Source organism: Chlamydomonas reinhardtii, chromosome 2, assembly GCF_000002595.2.
Source record: "Chlamydomonas reinhardtii strain CC-503 cw92 mt+ chromosome 2, whole genome shotgun sequence".
NCBI classification, from domain to species: domain Eukaryota; kingdom Viridiplantae; phylum Chlorophyta; class Chlorophyceae; order Chlamydomonadales; family Chlamydomonadaceae; genus Chlamydomonas; species Chlamydomonas reinhardtii.
In genome coordinates, this window is record NC_057005.1 from 8275340 (window position 1) to 8298968 (window position 23629).

General features: G+C 60.7%; 4 protein-coding genes across 4 annotated transcripts; 3 read left to right on the forward strand and 1 right to left on the reverse strand.

The window, feature by feature from the left end:
• Window positions 1-92: 92 nt before the first annotated feature.
• On the forward strand, window positions 93-1914 carry CHLRE_02g141346v5 (uncharacterized protein). The gene is made up of 3 exons (XM_001703755.2): window positions 93-754; window positions 807-904; window positions 959-1914. The coding sequence occupies exons 1-3, from the start codon at window positions 701-703 to the stop codon at window positions 1038-1040; spliced, it is 234 nt and encodes a 77-aa protein (XP_001703807.2). The 5' UTR covers window positions 93-700; the 3' UTR covers window positions 1041-1914.
• Window positions 1915-4836: 2922 nt separating this feature from the next.
• Window positions 4837-8002, reverse strand: CHLRE_02g141366v5 (uncharacterized protein). The gene is made up of 2 exons (XM_001703765.2): window positions 6084-8002; window positions 4837-5943 (listed from the first exon to the last, which is right to left on the reverse strand). The coding sequence occupies exons 1-2, from the start codon at window positions 7208-7210 to the stop codon at window positions 5916-5918; spliced, it is 1155 nt and encodes a 384-aa protein (XP_001703817.2). The 5' UTR covers window positions 7211-8002; the 3' UTR covers window positions 4837-5915.
• Window positions 8003-9142: 1140 nt separating this feature from the next.
• CHLRE_02g141386v5 (uncharacterized protein) lies at window positions 9143-14004 on the forward strand. The gene is made up of 9 exons (XM_043060085.1): window positions 9143-9520; window positions 9697-9771; window positions 9845-9958; window positions 10180-10503; window positions 10649-10759; window positions 10875-12154; window positions 12298-12453; window positions 12497-13138; window positions 13280-14004. The coding sequence occupies exons 1-9, from the start codon at window positions 9460-9462 to the stop codon at window positions 13583-13585; spliced, it is 3069 nt and encodes a 1022-aa protein (XP_042927855.1). The 5' UTR covers window positions 9143-9459; the 3' UTR covers window positions 13586-14004.
• Window positions 14005-14092: 88 nt separating this feature from the next.
• Window positions 14093-23424, forward strand: CHLRE_02g141406v5 (uncharacterized protein). The gene is made up of 14 exons (XM_043060086.1): window positions 14093-14872; window positions 15488-15791; window positions 15889-15972; window positions 16056-16160; window positions 16249-16575; window positions 16685-16795; window positions 16909-18191; window positions 18372-18631; window positions 18764-19430; window positions 19537-19716; window positions 19904-20595; window positions 20766-21492; window positions 21637-22476; window positions 22606-23424. Exons 2-14 carry the CDS (start codon window positions 15494-15496, stop codon window positions 22909-22911), a joined length of 5880 nt encoding a protein of 1959 aa, XP_042927856.1. The 5' UTR covers window positions 14093-14872; window positions 15488-15493; the 3' UTR covers window positions 22912-23424.
• Window positions 23425-23629: the final 205 nt, after the last annotated feature.

The window sequence follows — 23629 nt, forward strand, 5'->3', positions numbered from 1 at the left end:
GTCCCTAGCCGATGCGCCTGCGCGTCGTAGCGGCATGGAGGCTCTGACGGGGCGTTACATGCTTAACAGCTCCCAAGCGTACGGGGGCTCAGCCCATTTCCAGCTGTACAAAGCTGACACCCCTTGTCAATTCTATAAAGCACGTTACCCTCGGTATGTGAGGAGCATATGTTCAAGCATATCAGCGGGCTAAGTGTCGTGTAGGTCTCATTTTCCAGCTGTACAAAGCTGACACCCCTTGGTTTAGAATACGTGAATTACCACTTAATTACTACAACGACATATGTCAATATGGTTCGCAATTTTGTTCACATTACACTGTATATTATGTTGCTACCAACAACGTTTTGCTTCGTGCAAAGCAACTCGCTGCCAACCCTTGATTGTTGCGCGCCCGTAGTGCGTAGCAGTACTGAAGAGACAGCATGGATTCGTGAGCAGGTCATGTTCTGGTTAGGCGACCTTTATCCCCTTGCTGTTAGACACCGATGGAGCCTAATCAGATTGCATATGCTGAAAAATAGCAGGCCAAGCATTATATTCGCTGCAGGAGACACATCAATAGCAGCTGTTCAAAAGCGTTACGGCAAAATTCAACCTGCGGATCCTTGGAGAGCGATGTGCGTGTTGTGCGATTTCACCAGGCACGCACCACCAAGTTATTTTGACGAACAACATGGATTTCCTATCAATTTTGACCATGGGGCTGCAGCTCAGGAAGTGTCCATTAGTTTTGCAAGGCTATACAGTCCTGGTGGGTTATTTCTTTAATTTGATTAAGGATTTACACATTAATACTATTTCAGGCAGTGAATACGCGGTTCTGTGGCCGTATTATCCTCAAGAGATTCTGTCAAGACAGGGCCTTCTTGATGAGAAAAGTTTTATCGCTAAAAGCAGTGAGGTGGGATTCTTTGATTGATTTGGGTGTAAACAACACGTCATGTTTCTAGTGCAGGTGTACATATCTCAAGGATCTTTTGCGCGATGGTCGAATGAATCATGGGCTCGTCGTCTTACAGATATCGGTGACGTTTTAGATGCACGTTACGTTGTTTTTGACGATGGAAGTAGCCCCGAGTCATTGTTTCCTGTCACTCTGGCAAGTCATGCAGTAGCAATTCATACCTTTCCTTTTCGTCAACGGGCCTGGTATTATAATGGCTTACTGCCTTGGGTGCATTTTATTCCACTCCTACCAGATGCATCCGATTTACCAGAGACTTTGCAATGGTGCCAGAAGTTCCTTTCGGTTTGTCAGCGAGTATCTTCGCGTGGTCGTGAACACATGGTGCGCATGCTTGATGCTACGAATCTAACCGCTGTCAAGTCCGCCGTCGCGAAGCTCTGGAACTTGAGGATGTAACTTGTCAATGTCGCCTAAAAGCGCAACACCCGTACTTATAACTATACAAACTGCCAGTCTCAGGAGGTGTGGGGGGTGCCGGTGAGGGTACGCTGCGAGGAGGTGGCGGGCGCTCTTTCGAACCGCACCCCTACGCTCAGGGGGTGTAGGGGAGTTACGCCCAGTACTAGCCTGCATATCATCCCAGTCGTAGCTGGCATCTTCACTGACGTAGCTGGCATCTTCGATAGCGTCATCTAGGGTTTTGGGTCGTAGGAGATGCACGTTGCGGTAGGTGCGGGGGTGAAATCCACCTAGGTAGTGGTACATGTTGTTGTGTGTGGTTACAAGGTGGTGAGCACGACGTGCATTCCTGTCCTTGTAGAAACCTAGGCCCGGGCCGGGGGGCCCTTATAACGCCTGCAACACTTATATATGCAGCTAGTTTGGTCCCCGAATGGGGGTGCTTATGCTCCTGTGCTCCCAAATGGAATCTAGTAACGCGGCTAACCTGGCTGGGTCCGCATTCTGCATGACGGCCTGCATTCCGCCTGTAAAATCGATCTCGCTACCCAAACGCAACTGGTCGTAGGCCGTACACCGCATGAGCACATGATTCTCATCTTCGACTTCATTTGCAACACATAGCGGGCAAATCCTCTCCTCCCTAGGTCGTCCATAGGCGCGGTTGGCAGTAAGCGGCCAGCAGCATAGGCGGAACCTCATCAAGGCCTTGTGGTGCGCAACTGGTATAAATGCTCTACTGTGCCCTTGCATGGTCAGTGGTGCCGCTCCTTCCGCACACAGCCCCATCCAATGCTTGTACTTGCTCATCTGCACGCCTGGTTGCTTGTTGTCTGATGGGAAAGTGCTTGGCTCAGACTGCAGCCGCTCGTGCTTCCACGCCTTCATTAGACTCTCTCGAAAGGCGGATACTATTTGCCCTTCAGGCAGCGGGCTACCTGCTCGGCTCTCCTCCCTTTCCGGCCTGATCATGTGCATACGGCCTTGCCATACGTCTACGCCATGCGCTGAGATAAAACGGAAAAGCCGTGCACACCACCCATCTCCCTCTGGGTGTACTAACGCGTCTTGTACTTCATCAATTAGTGCATCATGAGCTAGGCTATCCTTCTGCACGGCAATCCTGTTGTAGAATCCAATGCAAAGCTTGGCGAAAAAGAAATGGAGTGGTAGTTGTGCTAATTCAGCAAACAGCAGGCGATGCGATGGTCGCTTCGTACCCACTGTCATCCTCATGTACTGCACTTGTAATTTGACGGCCTCGTCTTTCAGGCATGCTTCAAACGGTCCGTGCGCCAGGTTATTGCTGTCACGCCGCCGCGGTGGTGGGCCGCCGTCCAGCATTTCCGCTAATACGTCGGGTCCCCACACTTCACAACCATATGCTAGGATGGAGCGAACTTGCACCTCAAAACAACGCATGCGTATGTCGGGGGAGAAAATCCTCAAACGGTTTAATCTATTAGTAAGCGCGTACATAGCACGCCGCGCAGCCTCACATAGCGTCTCTCTGCAGGCGGCAAAAGCACGTCCAGGGCCGTAGACTAGTCCCAGATACCGTGCCTTGTCCACCGCAGGGATGGGCTGCCCTGCCAGCCGCAGCCCACTGCACTCATCGTTCAATCTACGACGCTCCTGGTCGTCTGAAGTGAACACCAGACGTTCACACTTTGCGACGTTTGCTTTCATACCAAATGCTTCGCAGAATGTATCCACAAGTGACAACAGGTGCCGCATACGCTCAGGGGTGGTGGCTAGCAGCGAAACATCGTCAGCGTACATTAGGAGCGACAGCTTCTTACCGTTTAACTCAGGGGTGCCCGCTGTGCTTGCAGTGTCCAACCAGTCCTCGTGCGCATCAATATACTCTGCCAAAGTTTCAATAAAGAGCCCGAACAGCTCTGTGCTCAGTGGGCACCCTTGCTTGACTCCTTGCGTTGCCTCAAAAGCAGCGCTCAGTTTGCCATCGGCTTTAACCGTCATCATGACCTTTTCATATGCGGCTTGTATGGCCTCCAACAGCCGCCCTGACACGCCCTTTTCCCGCAGCCGTAGCCACAAGAGGGGGCGCGGCACCTTGTCAAACGCCTTCTCAAAATCAATCTGTACAACAATCATTGGTGGTGCTCCTGCACGTGTGTGCTTTGTCACCAGGTGCCTCAGGACAAACAGGTGGTGGGCAGTACCGTATTTCCGCCTGAAACCAGCCTGAGCTGGGTGCCTCCACTTGAACAACTCGCCTGCTCGTGCTAGCCTGTTCAGAAGGATAGATGCATAACACTTAGCCAACGCTCCGCCTACTGCAATGCCCCTGTAGTTGCCGGGCGTCTTCACATCGCCCTTTCTCTTGTAAATTGGCGTCAGCACTGTGGTTGTGAACTGTTCCGGAAAACTTTCATCTCCGTCTTGCGCCCGCCAGATGCGGTTAAACAACACTTCTAGAACAGGTGCTACCCGGTTCACCGGCGGGATGGGGGGGTCTGCCCTGGGGTCTCCCTGCGTCTTTGCGTACTTGTAGCATTCCGATGGCGCGGCTTCCGTGCCTGGGGCCTTGCCATTCGGTAGCCTCTCTAAAGCATGAGTCACTTCGTCTATCGAGATATCGCTGTTCAATATGCTATCTAACTCAGCCCATTCCTCGTCATCATACATCGAATCTCGCCAGCCATCTTCGTCACAGCAGTACGCCAGTAAACGCTTTGCAGCGCTGTCGTCAACTGTTCCTGCCCCATCATTCAGTAGCCGTGCAAAGTGATCACGGAAGCCATCTGCCGTGATGGGGGATTTGCTCGTGCACCGCTCCTCAATCATCTTCCACAGTGCTTTAGCGTCGGCTCTGCACCGTGCTACCCTATCCCGCATCACTTGCGCATCATGGGCGGCTCTAGCCCTGCGTTTTGCGCGGCAGTACACTGATCTCGCGGCCCGCATCGCTTCCCACCTTTCTCCTTCCTTCACAACTGGTTTGCCAAGCGCTACTTTCGCCTGGACGAGCGCGGCACGCGCCACCGCACATTCCTCATTCCACCACGGGGTCTCGGTCTCTCGCAGATGAGCAGGCCTGCTCTGCCCAAACGCCTTCTCCAATACTCCACTTAGGCACTTGCTCAACGCTTCGACCGCCTCGGTAGTGCTGTACCGCCCTTGCTCCAAGTGGCCTTTTAGCTCTGTTAATTTGCTTACTACTGGCGACTCATCTTGTTCGAAAAGATTGCTATAGCGCTCACTCTTCTGCGCATTGAATGCAGTGCGTGGACGCTTTGCCTTCGCCTGGCCTTCAGTACTTGCTTGACCCTCCACCTCCCAGCTCAAAGTCAGCGTAACAGGCCTGTGATCACTCGCATAACCGGCGCCCCTGCGCGCCCATCTCAGCAGCTCACCCACGTCTACTGACGTCACCGATTGGAATAAAGTTGGCGATGCAATGCATAGGTCAATGACGCTTCCCCCCTCCTCCCCTTTTGGGAAGGTGATTCGACCCGACTCATCCCCTGGTGCCCTGCCGTTCAGTAACACAAAACCTTGAGAACGGCACATACGCGCTAGAAATTCGCCAAAACAGTTTGCGTGCTTATCCTGAGAAGCCCTGGCCGGCAACCCCGCGTAATCCTCTGGACTAGGCATCGACGTGAGTGCTCCACCCAGTGCCGTGATATGCTCCACTTGTTCAAGCGCTGCTAGTTGGTCGAGATCCGGTATATCTCTAAGCCCTGCCGGCATACGCGCATTGAGGTCACCTACTAGTAGCACCTCTTCGCCGTTCTGCCGCATCGCCGAGATAGCCTGCTGGAGCCTTCCAAAGACGGCCTCAGCTGTGGCTTCCCTTGCCACACGCGTTTTGCCGCCGTCCTTGTATACGCGCGAGGTTTCCGGCGCAAGGTAACAACATCCTAAAAGCAGGCTGTCTCCATCTTTGGAACGTATCCGCATCCACACGACTTCACACCCTGTAAGACTCACGTCTGTCCTTAAATGCATCACTCCGCCCATCAGACACTCACGCACATAAACTGCAACGCCGCCAAAATCCGACCTTATAGCTTCTTGCGATCTATGTGCACGAAAGACTGCGTATCCGTCTAGTTCTATACGGCCGTCTGGCACACGATGTGTTAGGTGTGCTTCGGAAATGACCAGGATGTCGTGCGCTCGTGCGGCTTTATTGATGTTGCGGTCGTGAAGCTTGCAAGAGCCTCCAGTGAGAAGTCCGTGAGCGTTCCATGCCCAGACACTTATGCCTCCCCGGCCCCCGTCCCACTAATCCTGGGCATTACCCATGTCCGTATCCGTATCCGCGCTCAGACCCATGTCGTGCAGCGGTACAAATCGATTCACCCCTGTCGTCGTGTGTCCGGCGCCCCTGGCCCTGCCACCGCCCGCTGTGCGTCCTCCGGCCCTGCCTCCACCCCTGCCAGTGCTGCTACCACCTCCCCTTCCGGCCTGGCTGCGTCCGAGCTGTACTTGCCACCCATCGTCGTCCACAGCGCTCTTCCCTTTCGGGTTTGCTGGCACTGCGAGCACCTCCCCCCCAGCGCTGACCCTGAAGTCACCTGCCACTGGCTCCGTCGAGGCGCCTGCGGCGGCGGCCGCGGTAGGGGTAGTCGTGCCGGGGACCGAGGCGGTGGCGGCCTTAGTGGCCGCCACAGCTGCTGGCGCGGCCGGAGCGGCTACGGTGGCAGTGGTGGCGGTGGCCGCAGTCAAGGCGGCCGCCCACTCTGCGGCGGCGGGGTCGGCCGGCTGTGCCGCTTTGTACTCTGTGTACGCAGCGGCGAACAGCGCCGCCTGCCCCTGCGCCGGCTTCTGCGTCTGCGCCTGTGCCTGTACCTGCGCTTGCGCCTGCATCTGCGCCTGCGCCTGTGCCTGCACCTGCGCCTGCGCTTGCGCCTGCGCCTGCACCTGGGCCTGCGCCTGCGCCTGCACCTGGGCCTGCGCCTGCGCCTGCGCCTGCGCCTGCGCCTGTGCCTGCGCCTGCTGCTGCGGTGCCCTGGGGTCTCGCTTCGACCGCGGTAGGTCTGCCGCGCGCGTGGGCGCGTGGTTCCTCACGTCCGCCACCGTGGCGTGTGCAGAGGGCTTTGCAGGCTTGGGCAGCCTTGCCTGCTCAGTGCTCTGCGGTGTACGGGAGCCTCGCTTATCGCCCGGTTGGTGCGTTGATGCCGGCTCGTAGCGTGTGAAGCCCTGGAAAGGCCGAATTGGGGAGGCAGGTAGCGGACCCCGGGACGACCACCCCGGTGTGGCAGACGAGAAGCCGTGGAAGGGCCGAACTGGTGAGGTGGGAGACGAGCCCGAGTTGGCCACGCGGGCTGCCCAGGAGCCTCCCGCCTGACCCTGACTGGTGCCCTGATCCTGCTGCCGCTGCTGCTGCTGCTGCTGCTGCTGTCCAGGCTTAGGGGGCGGTGGCGGTGGCGGCTGCTGGTGCGGCGGCGTGCGCTCCCCTCCGCTGGGCACGAACTCTGCCTCCGCGTCCATGTCCGAGCCCGATCCGTAGCCCAGGTCCGCCCATGGCACGGCCGGTGCGCTGGGCTCCGGCCTCGCATACAGCAGTGCCCCACGCCGCCACTCCGGGCGCATACCGGCCTGGTATGCTTCGTCGTGGGTGGTTTGAAGCCGCCGCCGCTCCGCCAGGCCTGTGGTCGTGAGGCAGTCGTCCAGCTTGAAGCCGGTGCCCTGGAGCTTCAGCCGCGTGGCCAGGAGGTTCCCGCGGAGGTCCTGGCATGCCCCCAGATAGAGCACTGCAAGGCGGGAACTGCGCTTGCGGACCGTCAGGTTCGCGATGTGGACCTCGTCACTGCTGAGTTTTGTGCAAACTATCTTGCTTAGCGTCTCTGCGCTGGTATTGCTCATGTTGCCCTTGATGATCAGCCTATCTGTGAAGTAAAAGCTGTTCGCGGACACTGGCTGTGCGACATTGTGTTTGATCTTAGACTCTACCTCAGCTACCCGCTTTTCCGAGCTAGCTTGACGCTCTCTCAGAACTGCTACAGCACTGGTGTTGAGCTCGGTCTGTGTCCTGAGCTCCTCCAGCTTGCTCAGGAACGCGAGGACCAGGCCGCCGGCACATGGCTTTTCCGGCTCCCTCTGGGTTTGTTCAACGTACTTGTACCAACTATTGTCGTTTGTCGACATGGCTTGAAACGCGGCGACAGGCTATTTTACATGTTGTGGGTGGGTGGGTGGTCGGTTCAGCTATTGTTCAGCTATTGTTCAGCTATTGTTCAGCTTGTAGTCGCGGCCAGGCTTGTCATGACGGGCAAATAGATGGCGGAAACGGTCGGAGTTGTCGCGTACAGACTCTCGCAGGCCCTGGCGGCATGATGCCAGTTGGCCGTAGATTTCTGTTTCCTGCTGGGCATAGCGGTCGAGGAAAGCTTTACTGAACTTGTCCAAGGTATCAAGCTCCTTACCAGAGTCCGATACTTTGGCAGAATGAAGTAGGCGACAGCGGGCAATGGCTAGCTTGGTGGGGTCGTCCCAACCAAACACCTGCCCAACCCGTTCAATGGAATCGATGCAATAGTTGGGTCATCAGCGGAGGGGTTGAACGTGGGGACAGCAGTAAGAGCAGAGGGCAAAATGCCCTTCTTGAGTTGAGTAGAACGGCTCGAACGCCGGCTTGACGCAGATGAGATGGGTTCGGCATCGGAGTCAACCATTTTAGCTGTCGCAGTAGGTGGATAAATCCGGGCGTAGCCAGGAAAGCTGGGAATGACGGTAAGGGGACGCAGAGGAGCTCAGGACAACTTCCCGCAACTCCCCCCACTAAAAGCGCAGCACCCGTAAAAAACCGGGAACTACGAAAACTTTTGCGCAGTAACGCGGGCTGTCACTGAGGCACTGGCCACGATGCAGCTGTATGACGACAGGCCTGCACCGCTTTCACGCGGGTACCACTCCGGGGGTCAAGGGCGGGATCGCAAGGTCTATGCCCAGACTGTCACCCCGACCATGAATTGACATCCCATTACACATATTAAGGTCCCTGGATGGTGCTCGGGCATAATTTTGAGCTAGAGCTCAAGTTGAAATGCTATATGTCGCGTCGCGCTCGCCAGGACCCCGCCAACTTAGCCTGAAGCTATTTCGATTACATCTATACGAGAATTAATGTCGACGGCAATAGATTCAGGCCCCAAACAGCGCATATGCGAGATCTGGGCTTCGGTCAATTTCGCGACTTGAGCCCCGATAAGCATAATTTGGACCTTTGCCGACCACTTCTGGCTGATGATGATGTTGGTTATGTACCTACAGAAAGGCGGTGTCTAATCCGTGCGGTAGGATTTGCCCCGGGGCAACGTCCAACATGCGGGTTTGGCTGGGAAAACGCACCCCCCGGACGGCAGCCCAGTTTTCACCACGGGCAATAGCTCGTACAAGACATCTAACTAGCCAGGCGGATAGAGGGGGGTAGGTCGAGTCAGCATCCTTGTACGAGTTATTGCTCATAGTGAAAAGGCCCGCGGAAGAAGGGGCTCCCGTAGACCCCATCCAGCCGACTGGTGGCACCCACGTGACCGCTTTGACCTTCCCAGGGTATGAGCACGGAGCGTGGAGAGGTTGGACGGCCGCCACGCCTGACCCTTTGTACCAGCAGATGTCCTGGGCATTTGCGGGGTGATTAAGATGCGTCTGCGGCGATTACAGCAATAGTTAAGGAGCTCCTCAGTCACCAATCGCCGGGTTGCGACCGACCCGTCCCCCGGCGGGTCACCGAAGTCTTCCCCTGCAGAATGGACTCATGTTGCTTTCAGATTGGTTTCGTATTGTAGAGCGAACAATCAGCATTTATGTGAACGCACGAGATACGCAGTCACCGAAGCAAGTTCGAACTGGCGACATGCAAGCTGGAAGCGCACGCACAGGGCACGGCTCCAACTACCTGTGAATACTATCCTTTACGGCATCTCGTATTGCACAACTCTTCACGAACTTCGCACCCCGGAAATGTAGCATGCTAGAATGGAAGCCCTCGTGGAGCACGCTCAAAGTTTCAAAGCTGCGCACGCAGCTGCCATTGTCGAACTATGTTTTGCTGGACGCAAGAGTTTGGAGCAGAGCAGGAGTGCAGTGAACAAATGGAACCACGCTGGGAAATGGAGGCTCCCCACGCGCAATTTGGCGTCCGGGCGAAAGCAGCTGGCTATCACAGCGCCGGTGGAGCTTTCAAAGCTTTTGGAGCGTTGCTCGCTTGCCGGTGCGGATGCCGCGCGGGTCGCCGAAGTCGCCCAGCTGCTGAACCCCCTTCTGGGAACAACAGGTAAGCAGAAACGGTCGGCAGGAAATACTACTGCATCAAGAGTTACTAAGAGTGGACCTGCCCGGCACCTCAGGCGCGGCCGACGAAACCCCACGCCCCGCGAACGTGCCGCCAGCGCGCGGTGCTGTGCCGGACGCCGCGGCCACAGGTAGGACGCAAGGGGAAGGGTGCGTCGTACAAGTGTCCATTCGTGTCCTCATCTCAAGCAATTCCTTATGCAGATGGCGGGCCTGCCGCTAGCCCTGTTGCGCAACCTGCCACAGCTGGACCGCACCCCTCGCCGCCGCAAGGAGTAGGAGCCGGCGTGGCAGCGGGCGTCAACGGGCGTGGCCACGGTACGAATGCTGGCAATTGATATCCCTGACACGCCTCGCACCGTGTCACTGCAGGGGGGAGTGCCGCCTCTCCACCGCGGGCACCACCTGCAGCAAATGCTGCCGCCCTGGCGGGTGTGTGTCTCTGTGACTGTGACGGGGTGCACTCAGGGGCTGCTTATGGAGTCGCGTGATTGACAGTGAGTGTTCCCACACTTATCCCGACTCCCTATGCCATGCAGCGTTCACTGACTACGTGGCCACACTCTGGCGGAACCGGGCGCCGGCGCAGGCCAGCGCCTTGGTGCACGGCTTGATGCCGCACCTAGCCAAAACCAACTGCCACGACCTGGTCGTGCGATGGCAGGCTGCTGGGCAGCTGCGGCTGGGCATGGCATCATTCAAGCGCCCGCGTGCAAAGCCATCACGAGCACTGGCTGTGGCAACTCCGGAGGACCTGGTGGCGCTGGTGCTGCGGTGCCGAGCTGAATGCGCGGAGCCGCACCGCGCAGGTTTCCTGGCCGCCATCGAAGCGCGCACAAAGGCAGCGCTAGCAGACAGCACAGGTGCGTGGGGATGACCCTAGATTCAATTGTGAGTTGGGGTAACGTAGTGACTGCCGGTACCGCAAACTTGATGTGCCTGCCGCCTGACGGGCCCACCCTTGACACCGCGCGTCACACTGCCTGTTCCCTCGCGCCCCTTCTGCAGTCGGCACCAGCTTCGTGGCCTTCACCACACTCACGCCTGCCGCCGTCAAAGCCGCCGCAACAGCTGCGCGGCTGCAAGCGGAGGTGCAGCGGTTACAGCAACTCCGGCAAGGCAAGTGAATGCATGTGGGAAACAGCAGAAGTACCTTGCACCTCATCGGATTGTTTGGTCATGACAAACACATGTCGAATCCTTGTCCAAACCGTTCTGTTGTGCCTCCCGCCAGAGAACGGCACACCGGAGCCTGCTCCTGCGCAACGGAGAGGTGGCGCTGGCGGCGCTCGCGGCGGCCCTGACAACGAGCACGCCGCTGGCCTGGATGGCGGCGGTGGCCCCCCTGTGCACCGCCGCCACCCGGATGGGCTCTGGGCGCGCAGCTGGCGCGGCCGCGGCCGGCGGGCGTGGGACGTGTGCCGCTGGGCGATCCGCTGGAACACGCTGCGGCAGTTCCTGACGGTCTACGTCTGCTGCGCGCTGTGTGGATTCACGGCCTACCCAACTGGGGATGAGATGGCCAAGTGGGGCATGCGCACGCCTCTACCTGGGGAACGCCCTCCGCACGAGCTGTACAACTCGCTGCACTCGGGCGTCATGGCGGCGCCGGACGGCACGTGGATGCTCTGCCCCACGTGTGCCGGCAAGCAGCAGCAGGACGGCCGGGCGGAGCACGTGGTGTTCCACACGCCCGACTACGCGCGGCAGGTGGTGCGGCTGGAGCCCTCGCTGCAGATGCTGCTGTCACTGGTCAACGTGGGCGCGGGGTTTGCGGCGAACGCCAAGGGATACTTCACAGCACGACTGCAGCAGCCGCACGCAGTGGGCGCGGCAATGCTGGCGTGGGACGACAGCGCAGCTGAACGGGCGCAGCTGGTGCCAGATGGCGTGCGGGAGGTGCTGGGGTGGAGCCTCGCGTTCAACCCCATCTACCAGGCGTACCTGTCCGTCATAGAACAGCGCGGGCAGGACGCGCCGCAGCCGTTCCTGGGCCCGGAGGCGGTAGCATCCTTTGCTGCTGATGCCATCGCCCGCAGTCCCGTAGCCTACATGCTGCCTGAGCACAACGACATGTGCAAGCGCGTGCTGGCGGCGGTGATGCCCACACTGCCGCCGCCGCTTTCCCTCCGCGCGCCGCCCACATCCTATACGGCCGGCACGCTGCAACCACGCGCTGGGTTGCTGGGCGCAGCGGCTGTGGGCGGGGCCCTGGCTGTCGGAGGCGACGGGCTCACACAGCCACAGGTCATCGTCTTGCCAGACGGCTCGGCTGCCGCCTCCTCAGCGGCAGTCAGCGGCCAGGACCTGCTGCTGACCGCGGAGCTGGCGATGTTCCCATACCTGTTCCCTTTTGGCTCCGGTGCATTTGGCGGGTCAGCCATGGCGTTCAGTGAGTACCTGCAGTTCCGCGCCCGCTGCTTCCTGTCAGTGTGGACTCTCGTACAGCCATACCTGCTGCTCATGTTCGCTGTGCGAACCACTACTCAGCTGTACGGCGGCCACCGCACCAAGGTAGTCCAGAAAGGTCGGCAGCGTCTGCGTGCGTAGGACCTCACTGGGGTGCATGCAGGACTGCACCGCACGCTCCCTGTTGCTGGTGCTTCCTTGCAGCCGTCCTTGACACCGAGCCCTACTGTACCTGCCCACGTGCGCAGGTGGTGCTTGAGCGCGCCATTGCTGACTACCGGAAGCGGCATCCTGACGCCAGTGACGCCAAGCTCATCAAGCACATCATCAAGTACAGCCTCCCATCTACCATGCCCAACACGCCGTCCTGGCACCGCCGCAACCTTCAAGACCTGCTGTGGCAGGTAAAAAAAAAAAGCCTCGGTGCGCCACGCCAAGGACCCGGAGTTTGCGGCCTTCCTAGACATCATCCGCGTGCGCCCGCCCACGGCGGCTGAGCTTGAGGCCGTGTTTGGCCGGTGGAGCCCCGCCACGACGCTGACGCCTGCCAGCCCGGACCCCGCCGCCTGCAGCCCCTACTACATCTCAGAGGACATGGTGGCACTCCTGTCCAATGAGCGCACCACAGTGCTGTGCACGCACGTGGAGGACGCCAAGTCCTACAACCACGCCATCCTTGAGCGCTTGGCCGCGACCGGCGCGGTGGGCAGCGTGGAGCCCTGCCCACTGCAGCACGATGTTCCGGCGCGCTCGGTGGCAGAGGCAGGCCTGGAGAACTGGCTGCGCGACCCGTCCTTCAGAACAATCGAGCAGGTGGCCGTGGGCGCGCGCGTGGTGCCGGTGGAGAACTGCGACCTGCACAAGGGCGCCGCCAATGGTGCGGCGGGTGTTGTCACGCAGCTAAGCTATGAGACGCGCGATGACGGCCTGCGGCAGGTATCCGGAGTCAAGGTGCGGCTGACGGACAGCGGCAAGAGCCTGTGGGTTGGGCGGCGCACCAGCGAGTACAACTGGTTCAGCGGCGTCAAGTACAGCAAGCACGCCTTGCCACTCACGCTCGGCTGGGCCATCACCGCCCACCGCTCTCAGGTGCGGGTGCTGCTGCACTGGGCCCCTACTGCATTGTTCGCCAGGTTCTAGGGAGGCTTGCAGCGGGAGACTTGGTGCTTTGTCACCCCCTATTCCCCTTCAAATGCCCGTGTCCCCCCTTGTCTACCTCTTCCACCGCAGGGTGCGACGCTCACCGGCGGCACCATCATCCATGCACGCAGTGTGTTTACGCCCGGCCAGCTGTACGTCATGCTCTCACGCGTTACAGAGCGGCGGCTGCTGCGCCTGGTCGGCCCCCTCCGGCCCGACCTGTTCACACCGGTCCGCCTGCCTAACTTTGTCCAAATCGACGCTCTGGCAGATAAGCAGCGCGCATTGCAGGCTGCTGCATTTGCGGCGGCCGCGACCGCTGTGTTGGTGGCCACCGCCACGCACCCTCCGGTGGCACCTGCTATGGAGCCAACGGCCCTTGACGGCCTGGACTAGGGACTGGGCACCTGGGCGCCCGGTCGGTTCCTCACCCTGCCATCACCTTTCCTTCATTGTGATTTGATTGTTTCATGCCCATGTGCGGGCAATGCAAGGACATACCTGACAGCTGTTGCATTGGTCCACGGTAGGACTGCCTAGGACTTCACGCTGGTGTGCATGCCAAAGACTCCATACCTGCAGTATGCATGTTCCTGCCTTCCTGTGGTGGGTTACGCAACGCGCTGTTTTTTTTTAATGCCTAGGGTCGCGCTTGACCGACGCTGGTGGGCTCACTTGATTGGCCTGGTGATGCCTGGCGCCAGCTTTGCAGCTCTGCGGCATGTGCGTCACACCTGTTGTGTTCACCAATAACCTTCGCTGTATCACCTCGCTGTCATGGGAAGATCGCGAGACTCGGCCTCCATCACAACCTACCGGCGGCGCGCATTTCGGCACCCGACCGGCCGACCTCACTCCCTTCAGCGCTGACCTCCTGGGGCCTAGTCTGGCAGCCTGTGTAAAAATTACATTTTGAGTGCAAGGAGCAGAGCGCGGGCCAGCACAGGACCGGGTTTCGCACCCCACAAAATCCAAATCCAAATTACATCACAGACTCCTTGCAGCGGTCCGACAGGGCCGCCTTTAAGACGCCCATCAGTAAACCATCTGCACCCAGTTCAGTGACCCCGGGTCACTTGGCGGTTCCCCCCGAAATCGCGCCCCGTAGCGCCCGCGCGCATGTCCATAAAATTCTTCATAATGCAAAAGGCCGATGCGAGCAAAGAGAGCCAGCGAAACGGCGCCCCTCAGGAAAAACGACTTGAATGCAGGTCGTCGCGCGCACCGTAGTGTCACTGCAAATGCTTACAATACAGCTAAATGTTCATAATGCTCAGTTCAGCTCTTGTCGGGGGCTAACGAGCTGAGCCTGCCTTCATCGCGCCCTCAGTAACGCCACATCGCATTACCTTGCCGCGGCGCCATAGACACCGCGATATACTTCACAATATCTTTAAGTGCGTACAAACGTTTTAACAACAATTCGTGCACGATAACGAGCACAGGTGCTTCAAGTCGCTCTAGAACGCTGGTCGCTCCCCACTGTAGCAACGCCATAGGCCTCGCGGGCCGCGCCTAAATGACTTTCACATACATGAGGCACTGCTAGACATGGCAGAGCTGCAAATCCCGGCGATGCACCTCGCGGGTTTCTGGGCATGGCGTTGTTGCGCCGTTCCGCCAGCGAGGACGCGTCTATCTTCCCTGCACAGCATTTCCGACATGCTTTGACAAGTCTCTTCGGCAAGTTCGACCACACAAAATCCTGCGGCCAACTCGGCGCAACAGCTGCGCACAACCGGCGCCACCTCCGGTCCCGCTGGGCCCTACCAACTTGCCTGATGCTCCTGCTCTGCACTTCAAGTCTCTCTTGCTGCTGTTCAGTTCTCTGCCTGTCATCAACATCCGCCTGCCTTCTCGCATGCTGCGCATCCCGGCGTGCCAACCGCCCAGTGCCCCGCCCTGCACACAGCCCCCTCCCCCCCCTCTCCTTGGAGGGACACCCTCACAGACGTCTTGCACCGGGGTCCGTACGGACCCCGGCTTTAAGGAGCTCCTCAGTCACCAATCGCCGGGTTCGCGCGCCGACCCGCGCCCCAATGGGTCACCGAAGTGGATAACTCCCAAACCGCGCCGTTTTGTCCCCAGGTCAGCTATATCGTGTACAGCGGAATGTCGAACAGGATAATAACCACAGAGGAACGCGATAACCGGCTCGCACGTACAGAACGTTTTGCGCGGATGCCAAGATGCGTTGCCAACTGGAGCCCGCAAACCCCGCTAGGACTTCACTCATAAGACACGCATAAGACACAAGCAGTTCTATCGTGTATCGATAATCGTGTGTTGAACATGTAGCGCGACATGGAAGCCCTCGCGGAGGACGCGCGCAATTTCAAGACTGCACACGCAGTGGCCATCGTGCAATTGTGTTTTAATGGCCAGAAGAGCTTGGAACAAAGCAGGAACGCAGTGAAAAACTGGAACCAAATTGATAAATGGAAGCTCACGACGCGCAGTTTAGCGTCGGGGCGAAAGCAGCTGGCCGTCACAACACCGGCGGAACTGTCGAAGGTGTTGGAGCGTTGCTCGCGGGGCGGCGCCGATGCTGCGCTGGTGGCCGAGGTCGGCCAGCGGCTGAACCCCCTGCTGGGCCCAACAGGTAAAGAAATGGCCATAGCGATTGCTAGGTGACGCGAAATGTCATTCATGTCATTCATCGTGAGCCAACAAACTTATGCTCGTGCCATTGCATGCAGGCGTGCCCGAGGAAGCCGCAGCCCCAAGCACTGCCGACTTGCCGGCAGCACCAAACCCTGGCCCGGGCGCAGGCGGCACAGCAGGTAGGCAAGTGATACAAGGGACGGGCTTATGTCGAATCCTTCCTGTGCTTTGGTGTGACCTGGTTTCATCTTCTGCCATTTAGGTGATGCGTCCGCCACCAGCCCGCGGCAGCCGCAGCCGCAGCCGCAGCCGCAGCCGCAGCCGCAGCCACACCCGCAGACAGATGCCAACGCTGCTGCCCGCGAAGGTATGTTCGGGAGTGATGCACGCAATGCGCACCATCACGACATATTGGAGGGGAAGCTGATGCTGAGCTAATTCCCCGTGCACTCCAGCGCTCACGAACTTCGTGACGACGCTGTGGAATGGGCGGGCGCCAGCGCAGGCCAGCGTTGTGGTGCACGGCCTGCTTCCGCACCTCGACAAGGGCCGATGCCATGACCTGGTGGTGTGCTGGCAAAAGGAGGGGAAGCTGCGCCTCGGCACAGCTTCCTTCAGGCGGAAGCGCGCCAAGCCATCCAGGGCGCTGGCTCTCAATACTCCGGAGGACCTGGTGGCGGTGATCTTGCGCTGCAAGACTGAATGCACTGGAGGGCCACATCTTGCCGGCCTCTTGGCAGCCATTTACACACGCACCCGGGCTGGGTTGGCTGACAGCGCAGGTGTGTGGGAGGAAGGCTGGGCTCGGTGTGTAACCTGGATCGCAGCATCGGAGTCCTTGGCTGCCAGACAGGCTAACCTTGTCGTGCCTTCACCATATCTTCCCTGCAGATGGCACCCACTTCCTGGACTTCACCACGCTCACGCCTGCTGAAACCAAGGCTGCGGCCACCGCTGCGCGTCTGCAGGCGGAGGTGCAGCGGCTGCAGCAGCTCCGGACAGGCAAGCATATGCATGTTGGGCGCTCCCTAAATTATGACAACTGTTGTTTTGTTACGGCTTGCGGCCGGCTGAGCGTGCTACTTCGTGTCCAACTCACCCTGCTGTGCATCCAGAGCGCGGCACTCCGGATCCTGCTCCTGCACGGCAGCGAGCTGGCGCTGCTGGTGGCGCACAGGCCGGCCCCGACAACGAGCACGTCGCTGGCCTGGATGGTGGCGGCGGCACCCCTGTGCACCGCCGCCACCCGGATGGGCTCTGGGCGCGCAGCTGGCGCGGCCGGGGCCGGCGGGCGTGGGATGTGTGCCGCTGGGCGGTCCGCTGGAACACGCTGCGGCAGTTCCTGACGGTCTATGTCTGCTGCGCACTGTGCGGCTTCACGGCGTACCCGACTGGCGACGAGATGGCGAAGTGGGGCTTGCGCACGCCGCGGCCGGGCGAGAGCCCACCGCACGAGCTGTACAACGCGCTGCACTCTGGCGTCATGGCGGGGCCGGATGGTTCGTGGATGCTCTGCCCTACGTGTGCCGGCAAGCAGCAACAGGACGGCCGGGCGGAGCATGTTGTGTTCCACACGCCAGACTACGCGCGGCAGGTTACACGGCTTGATCCCTCGCTGCAGATGCTGCTGTCACTGGTGAACGTGGGCGCGGGGTTTGCAGCCAACGCGAAGGGCTATTTCACTGCGCGGCTGCAGCAGCCGCATGCAGTGGGTGCGGCGATGCTGGCGTGGGACGACAGCGCGTCCGAGCGGGCGCAGCTGGTGCCTGAGGGTGTGCGGGAGGTGCTGGGCTGGAGCCTGGCGTTCAACCCCATCTACCAGGCGTACCTGTCCGTCATCGAACAGCGCGGTCCCGATGCGTCGCAGTCGTTCTTGGGCCCGGAGGCGGTGGCGTCCTTTGCTGCTGATGCCATTGCCCGCAGCCCCGTCGCCTACATGCTGCCGGAGCACAACGAGATGTGCAAGAGCGTGCTGGCGGCGGTGATGCCAACACTGCCGCCGCCGCTGTCGCTCCGTGCGCCGCCTACGTCATACACCGCCGGCACGCTGCACCCACGTGCTGGGCTGCTCGGTGCAGCAGCAGTGGGCGGGGCCCTGGCGGTCGGAGGGAATGGGCTCACGCAGCCACAGGTCATCATCCTGCCGGACGGCTCGGCGGCCGCCTCCTCTGCACCCGTGGGCGGACAGGACCTGCTGCTCACCGCGGAGCTGGCCATGTTCCCCTACCTATTCCCCTTTGGCTCTGGCGCCTTTGGAGGCTCGTCCATGGCGTTCAGCGACTACCTGCAATTCCGTGCCCGGTGCTTTCTGTCCGTGTGGACACTTGTCCAGCCGTACCTGCTGCTCATGTTCGCTGTCCGCACAACCACTCAGCTGTATGGCGGCCACAACACCAAGGTAGGTGCCACCAGTGGGCGGGATAGGCAGCATGCGTCAACGACGTAAGTCCATATTGTTGCCTGCTTCTGCTGTGACTAGTGGTTACCAGAGATGGTTATTGGCCCCGCACTTGCTGCTGGTTGTGGTCTCAGCAGTCTCGCTCCTCCCTGTGCTCTTCCCTGCCCGCCCTGTTCGCAGGTGGTGCTCGAGCGTGCCATCGCTGAGTACCGCAAACGACATCCCGATGCCAATGACGAAAAGCTGATCAAGCACATCATCAAGTACAGCCTGCCATCCACCCTGCCCAACACGCCATCGTGGCACCGCCGCAACCTGCAAGACCTGCTGGCGCTGGTGGACCGGTGGGGCCTGCCCACCCACTTCCTTACGCTCACCGCCGACGAGTTCTCCACGTCCCGCTGGGAAGAGGTGGAAACGCTCGAGGACATGGTCCGCAAGTGAGTTCCACAGCGCTGGTCAGAGCCTGTGCGCAGAGGGGCATCACCACGCGTTGTGAACTTGGGCTTGCTTGAGGTGTTTCCTCCAGTCTTACACTGTTGCGCTACGTGTGCCCGTGTGCCCGCTTTCAGGTTCTGCACCAGCGCCACTTGGCGAGATGCCCCCGCCGAGAATGCCTACCTGTTTCATCGCCGTGTCCAGATGTTCATGCGCGAGATGCTGCGCACGCGGCGAGGCGGCAAGTCTGGTGGCAAGGGCGAGTCCGGCGTGCTGGGCCGCGTCCAGCACAACGTGACCCGGTACGAGGTCCAGGGCCGCCAGTCCCTTCACGCCCACATTCTTCTGTGGGTGCATCCGGATGACGTCGACCGTGTCTCATCTGAGATCGTCGCGTGTGTCCCTGCAAAGTACGTGGGCAAGGACGGCGTGTGTGATGAGCACGACCCCAATTGCCCCAATGGCCGCGAGTGCTGGGAGGCCCCCAGCGACGACCCGCATGCGCTCACCCTCTTCGACCACGTGATGAGCAAGCAGGTCCACTTCTGCACGCCCATCAAGCGCCCCGGCTGTCGCAAGCAGGGTACCTGCCGCTACGGCTTTCCATGGAAACCGCACGACTCACCGGTCCCGATCGTGGACCCTGCCACGCGGCGCTACGTCTACTACCGGCCGAGCTGGGCGCACCGCAACGTGTCGCCGTACCACCCAACAGTGGCGCTGCTGTGGGGCGCGCACATGAACCTGCAGCGCATCACCTCATCAGACTGGAGCTTTTATGTCCTCAAGTACGCCATGAAGGTGAGGTTCGGTTAGTTGGTCGTTGCCAGGGCTCATGCACGTGTTCGAGTAGGAGACATGAAGCCCAGCTGCCCCCAACTCATGGCGCCCTGCCTGCTGTGTGCAGACCGAGCCGAGCGGCCACCTGAACCTGACCGACGCAAGCCGTGTTGCGCTGGGCCTTCCCGAGGACCAGCCCGGTGCCGCTTTCAGCACCACGTACCTGGTCAAGATCATCTCGGCCTACCTCACCTCCACCGCTCTGAGCCCGACGCTTGCCTTCTTGGGCTGCGCCCAGATCAACACGGTAGGTCCCCTGGCTACTTGGACGGGCTAAACGGCAAGGTGGAATCTCAAAGTTACGCTTGACTTGTGTTGGCATTCGCATCAGCGTCAGCGTCGCTTTCCTCACGTTCTTTGGGGCTGATATTGTCCCTGCGACCCCGTTCATATCCCCACTAATCTACGCCACCTCATGCGGCCTGGCGACACAGGTCTTCATGTCCTCGGGCGTGGACTTCGTGTGCAGTGCTCCGCCAACCACACGCACGCGCACGGTTTTCAAGGGCGCGAAGCTGTGCGCCTGCCCTGTGGACATGTACTCCCTGCGCCCGACCAGCCTGGCGCATGTGACCTTCACATCCTACTTCCGCAACTACCGCCTGGTGCCCGCGAAGGCGCCGCGCGGCTGGAGAGCTGGTGCGCAGCGCACGGCGGTTGGCCTTACAGCCGCGGCCGCTGTGGCAACAGCGACCGCTGGCGGATTGGCGGCGGTTGCCACCGGTGGGCTGGGCGCTGCAGCTGCTCTTGGCGTCGCCGCCGCGGCAGGCGCGGCCGGGGCAACCGTTGCCAGGGCGGCCGCACGAGCAGCTGGGGCCGCGGCAGCAACGGAGCGGGACGGGCCTGTGCTACGGCAGGCGCCGCCGGGCGGGGAGTTGGTGGGTCCAACCCAGGACCGCCACTTCAACGTCTACAAGCTGCGCGAGCCCCGCATCGTGCGGTTCTCCGACTACAACCCCGCCTCCGACCCCGAGGGCTACTTCTACAATCTCCTGCTGCAGCAGGCGCCCTTCACCAAGGAGTCCGACCTGATCTCCGCTGAGAATGACTCCCGCACCTACTTTGAGGAGTGCCGCCTGCGGAAGCTGGTGCAGAACACCAGCGACCTGGAGGTGCACCTGCAGAGGTGAGGCGGGCCAAGCCGGGGGCAGGCCCACCAGCTGGTCATACGTTCCTTCCCCGTTTGGCATTGCATCTTGTTGCCATCCCTGTTCCTTAGGTACCCATGTGCACACCCGTGTCCGCTCCATTGCACTGACACCCGCCTCTGTGCGCCCCCCGCCGCTGACCATGCAGCTATGCGAACTACCACCTCTACAACGCCCAGCGTCGGCAGGCGCTGCTGGCCACGCTGCTTGGCAAGTACACGCCGTCTGAGGCCACCGATGATGGCGACGAGCTGAACCCGGAGGCCACGGCCTTTACTGTCAGCTATGGCGGGCTGCGGGACCCTCCCCAGGCCGCTGCCCGACCGGCCCGTGGAGGGGCTGCCACTGCCGCTGCGGCGCGGGGGGACTCCGCTGCCCTCAAGGCGGCGCTGGCGGCGGAGTTTGAGGAACTCGACACTGTACCATACACGGACGCGCAGGACGCCACGGTTGAGGCCATCCTGCGCCACCAAGCAGGCGTCATTGTGCTCACGGGCGGGCCGGGCAGCGGCAAGACCTTCACCACCAAGAAGCTCACGCGCCAGCTGCGGCAGATGGGCAAGACCGTCATGCTGACCGCCAGCACCGGCGCCGCAGCCGTGCGCCTCAGCGCCTTCGCGACCACCAACCACGGCGCCTTCGACCTGCCCTGCGGCACCGGCGCCATGTCCAGCTGGGTCATGGGCAGCTCGGATGTGCACCCCAAGGCGGAGGCATTGCGTGCAGCCGACGTGTTCATCATCGACGAGTTCTCCATGATGACGGATGCACAGCTCACCCTTGTCCTCACCCGCATCTTCCACGCCTGCCATTACGCCACGCTCGACGAGATGCTGGCCAACAAGCTGATCATCCTGGTCGGCGACCACGCTCAGGTGTGTGTCGCGTTGGGCAAACAGAGAGCATGCGGGCACATACGCGCTAACGGCAGATTGTCTCAAACCTCCAGGTGTCAGCTTCTCTTCCTGCACACCTTCATGTGCCCCTGTGTGCCCCGCTTCATGCCCTCCCCAACGCAGCTGCCGCCCGTCTGCAACTGCGCTGCGAGGGCGGGCCACTCTGCTGCCGTGCTGCGCGCGGCGGCCCCTCAGGATGCTGCTGCTGGGCCCGATGACCTACCGCTGTGTGAGTCCTGCCACATCGCGTCCAACCCCTTCTTTGGCCTGGCGCCCAAGTACCGGCTGCCCGCCTCGGTGCGCCACGCCAAGGACCCGGAGTTTGCTGCCTTCCTGGACATCATCCGCGTGCGCCCGCCCACAGCCGATGAGCTTGAGGCGGTGTTCGGGCGGTGGAGCCCCGCAGCTACACTGACGCCCACCAGCGCGGACCCGGCGGCCTGCAGCCCCTATTACATCTCTGAGGACATGGTGGCGCTCCTGTCCGACGAGCGCACCACAGTGCTGTGCACGCACGTAGAGGACGCCAAGGCCTACAACCACGCCATCCTGGAACGCCTGGCCGCCACCGGCGCGGTGGGCAGCGTCCAGCCCTGCCCACTGCAACACGATGTGCCGGCGCGCTCGGTGGCTGAGGTGGGCCTGGAGACCTGGCTGCGCGACGCATCCTTCCGGACCATCGAGCAGGTAGCGGTGGGCGCGCGCGTGGTGCTGGTGGAGAACTGTGACCTGCACAAGGGCGCCGCCAACGGCGCAGCAGGAGTGGTCATTGAGCTCAGCTACCAGACACGCGATGACGGTGTGCAGCTGGTGTCGGGAGTCAAGGTGCGGCTGACGGGCAGCGGCAAGTGCCTGTGGATTGGGCGGCGCACCAGCAAGTACAACTGGTTCAGCGGCGTCAAGTACAGCAAGCACGCCTTTCCGCTCACACTGGGCTGGGCCATCACCGCTCACCGCGCTCAGGTGCGGGCCGGAGCAGGGAAGGGGGGGGAACACAGGCCAAATGCTGTCACCCACTGCCGATATGCCGCGCTCCCTGCCTGACCTCGCCTACCTGCCTGCCTAACTTTGTGCCTCCCTGCTCAATCCCAGGGAGCCACGCTCAGCGGCGGCACCATCATCCACGCACGGAGTGTGTTCACGCCCGGCCAGCTGTACGTCATGCTGTCGCGTGTGACGGAGCGCCGGCTGCTGCGCCTGGTGGGCCCGCTCCGGCCTGAGCTGTTCACACCGGTGCGGCTGCCCAACTTCGTGCAGATCGACGCGCTGGCGGAGAAGCAGCGCGCCATGCAGGCTGCTGCATTTGCGGCAGCGGCGACCGCTGTGCTACTTGCGGCGGCTGCGCCCCCTCCCGCGGTGCCAGCCATGGAGCCGATGGACATTGATGGCCTGGACTAGGCTAAATTGCGCTGCCAACACCTGCATTCATTGTCCCTTGACATTCATTATTGACACGTTTGCGGTTGTGGTTTTCATGCCATGGAGTTCGCGCATTGGTATTCCGGTGTGCGCACGATGGATGCGAGTTTCCAGTATGTGCCCATGAGTCTTTTGGCGGCAGTATGCTGCTGATGCTTGGCGCCTTCCTTCTGCTTGCTCTGCGCCTTCCTTCTGCTTGCTTTGCTGTTGCACCTGGCTGTCATGGGTGGCTGGGTGTCGAGTGAAGATGCCAGCAGTGCATTCCGCTGTGTGTTTTGCTGCTGTGGACCAGGTGCGAACACTGCTGCATTGAACCTGCAAGGAGTCCTTGCTGTTGTGGGTTACACGGCGCACTGCTTTTGGTGCCTAGGTAGGGTCGCGCTTGACCAATGCTGGTGGGCTCACCTGGGCTGCTGATGCCTGGCGCCAGCTTGACAGCTGTGCAGCATGTGCATCACACGTCCTGTGTACGCCAAAACCTTCGCTGTATCACCTCGCTGACATGGGATGCATCACAAGACTCGGCCTCCATCACCAACCTGCCGGCGGTGCGCACTTCGGCACCCGGCGGGCCGACCTCACTCCCCAAACCCAATAAGTGACCCCTGAGGCCTTGCCTTGCAGCCGGTTTACCAATTACAATTCGAGTGCAAGGAATACAGCGCGGGCGAGCACAGGACCGGGGTTTCGCACCCCA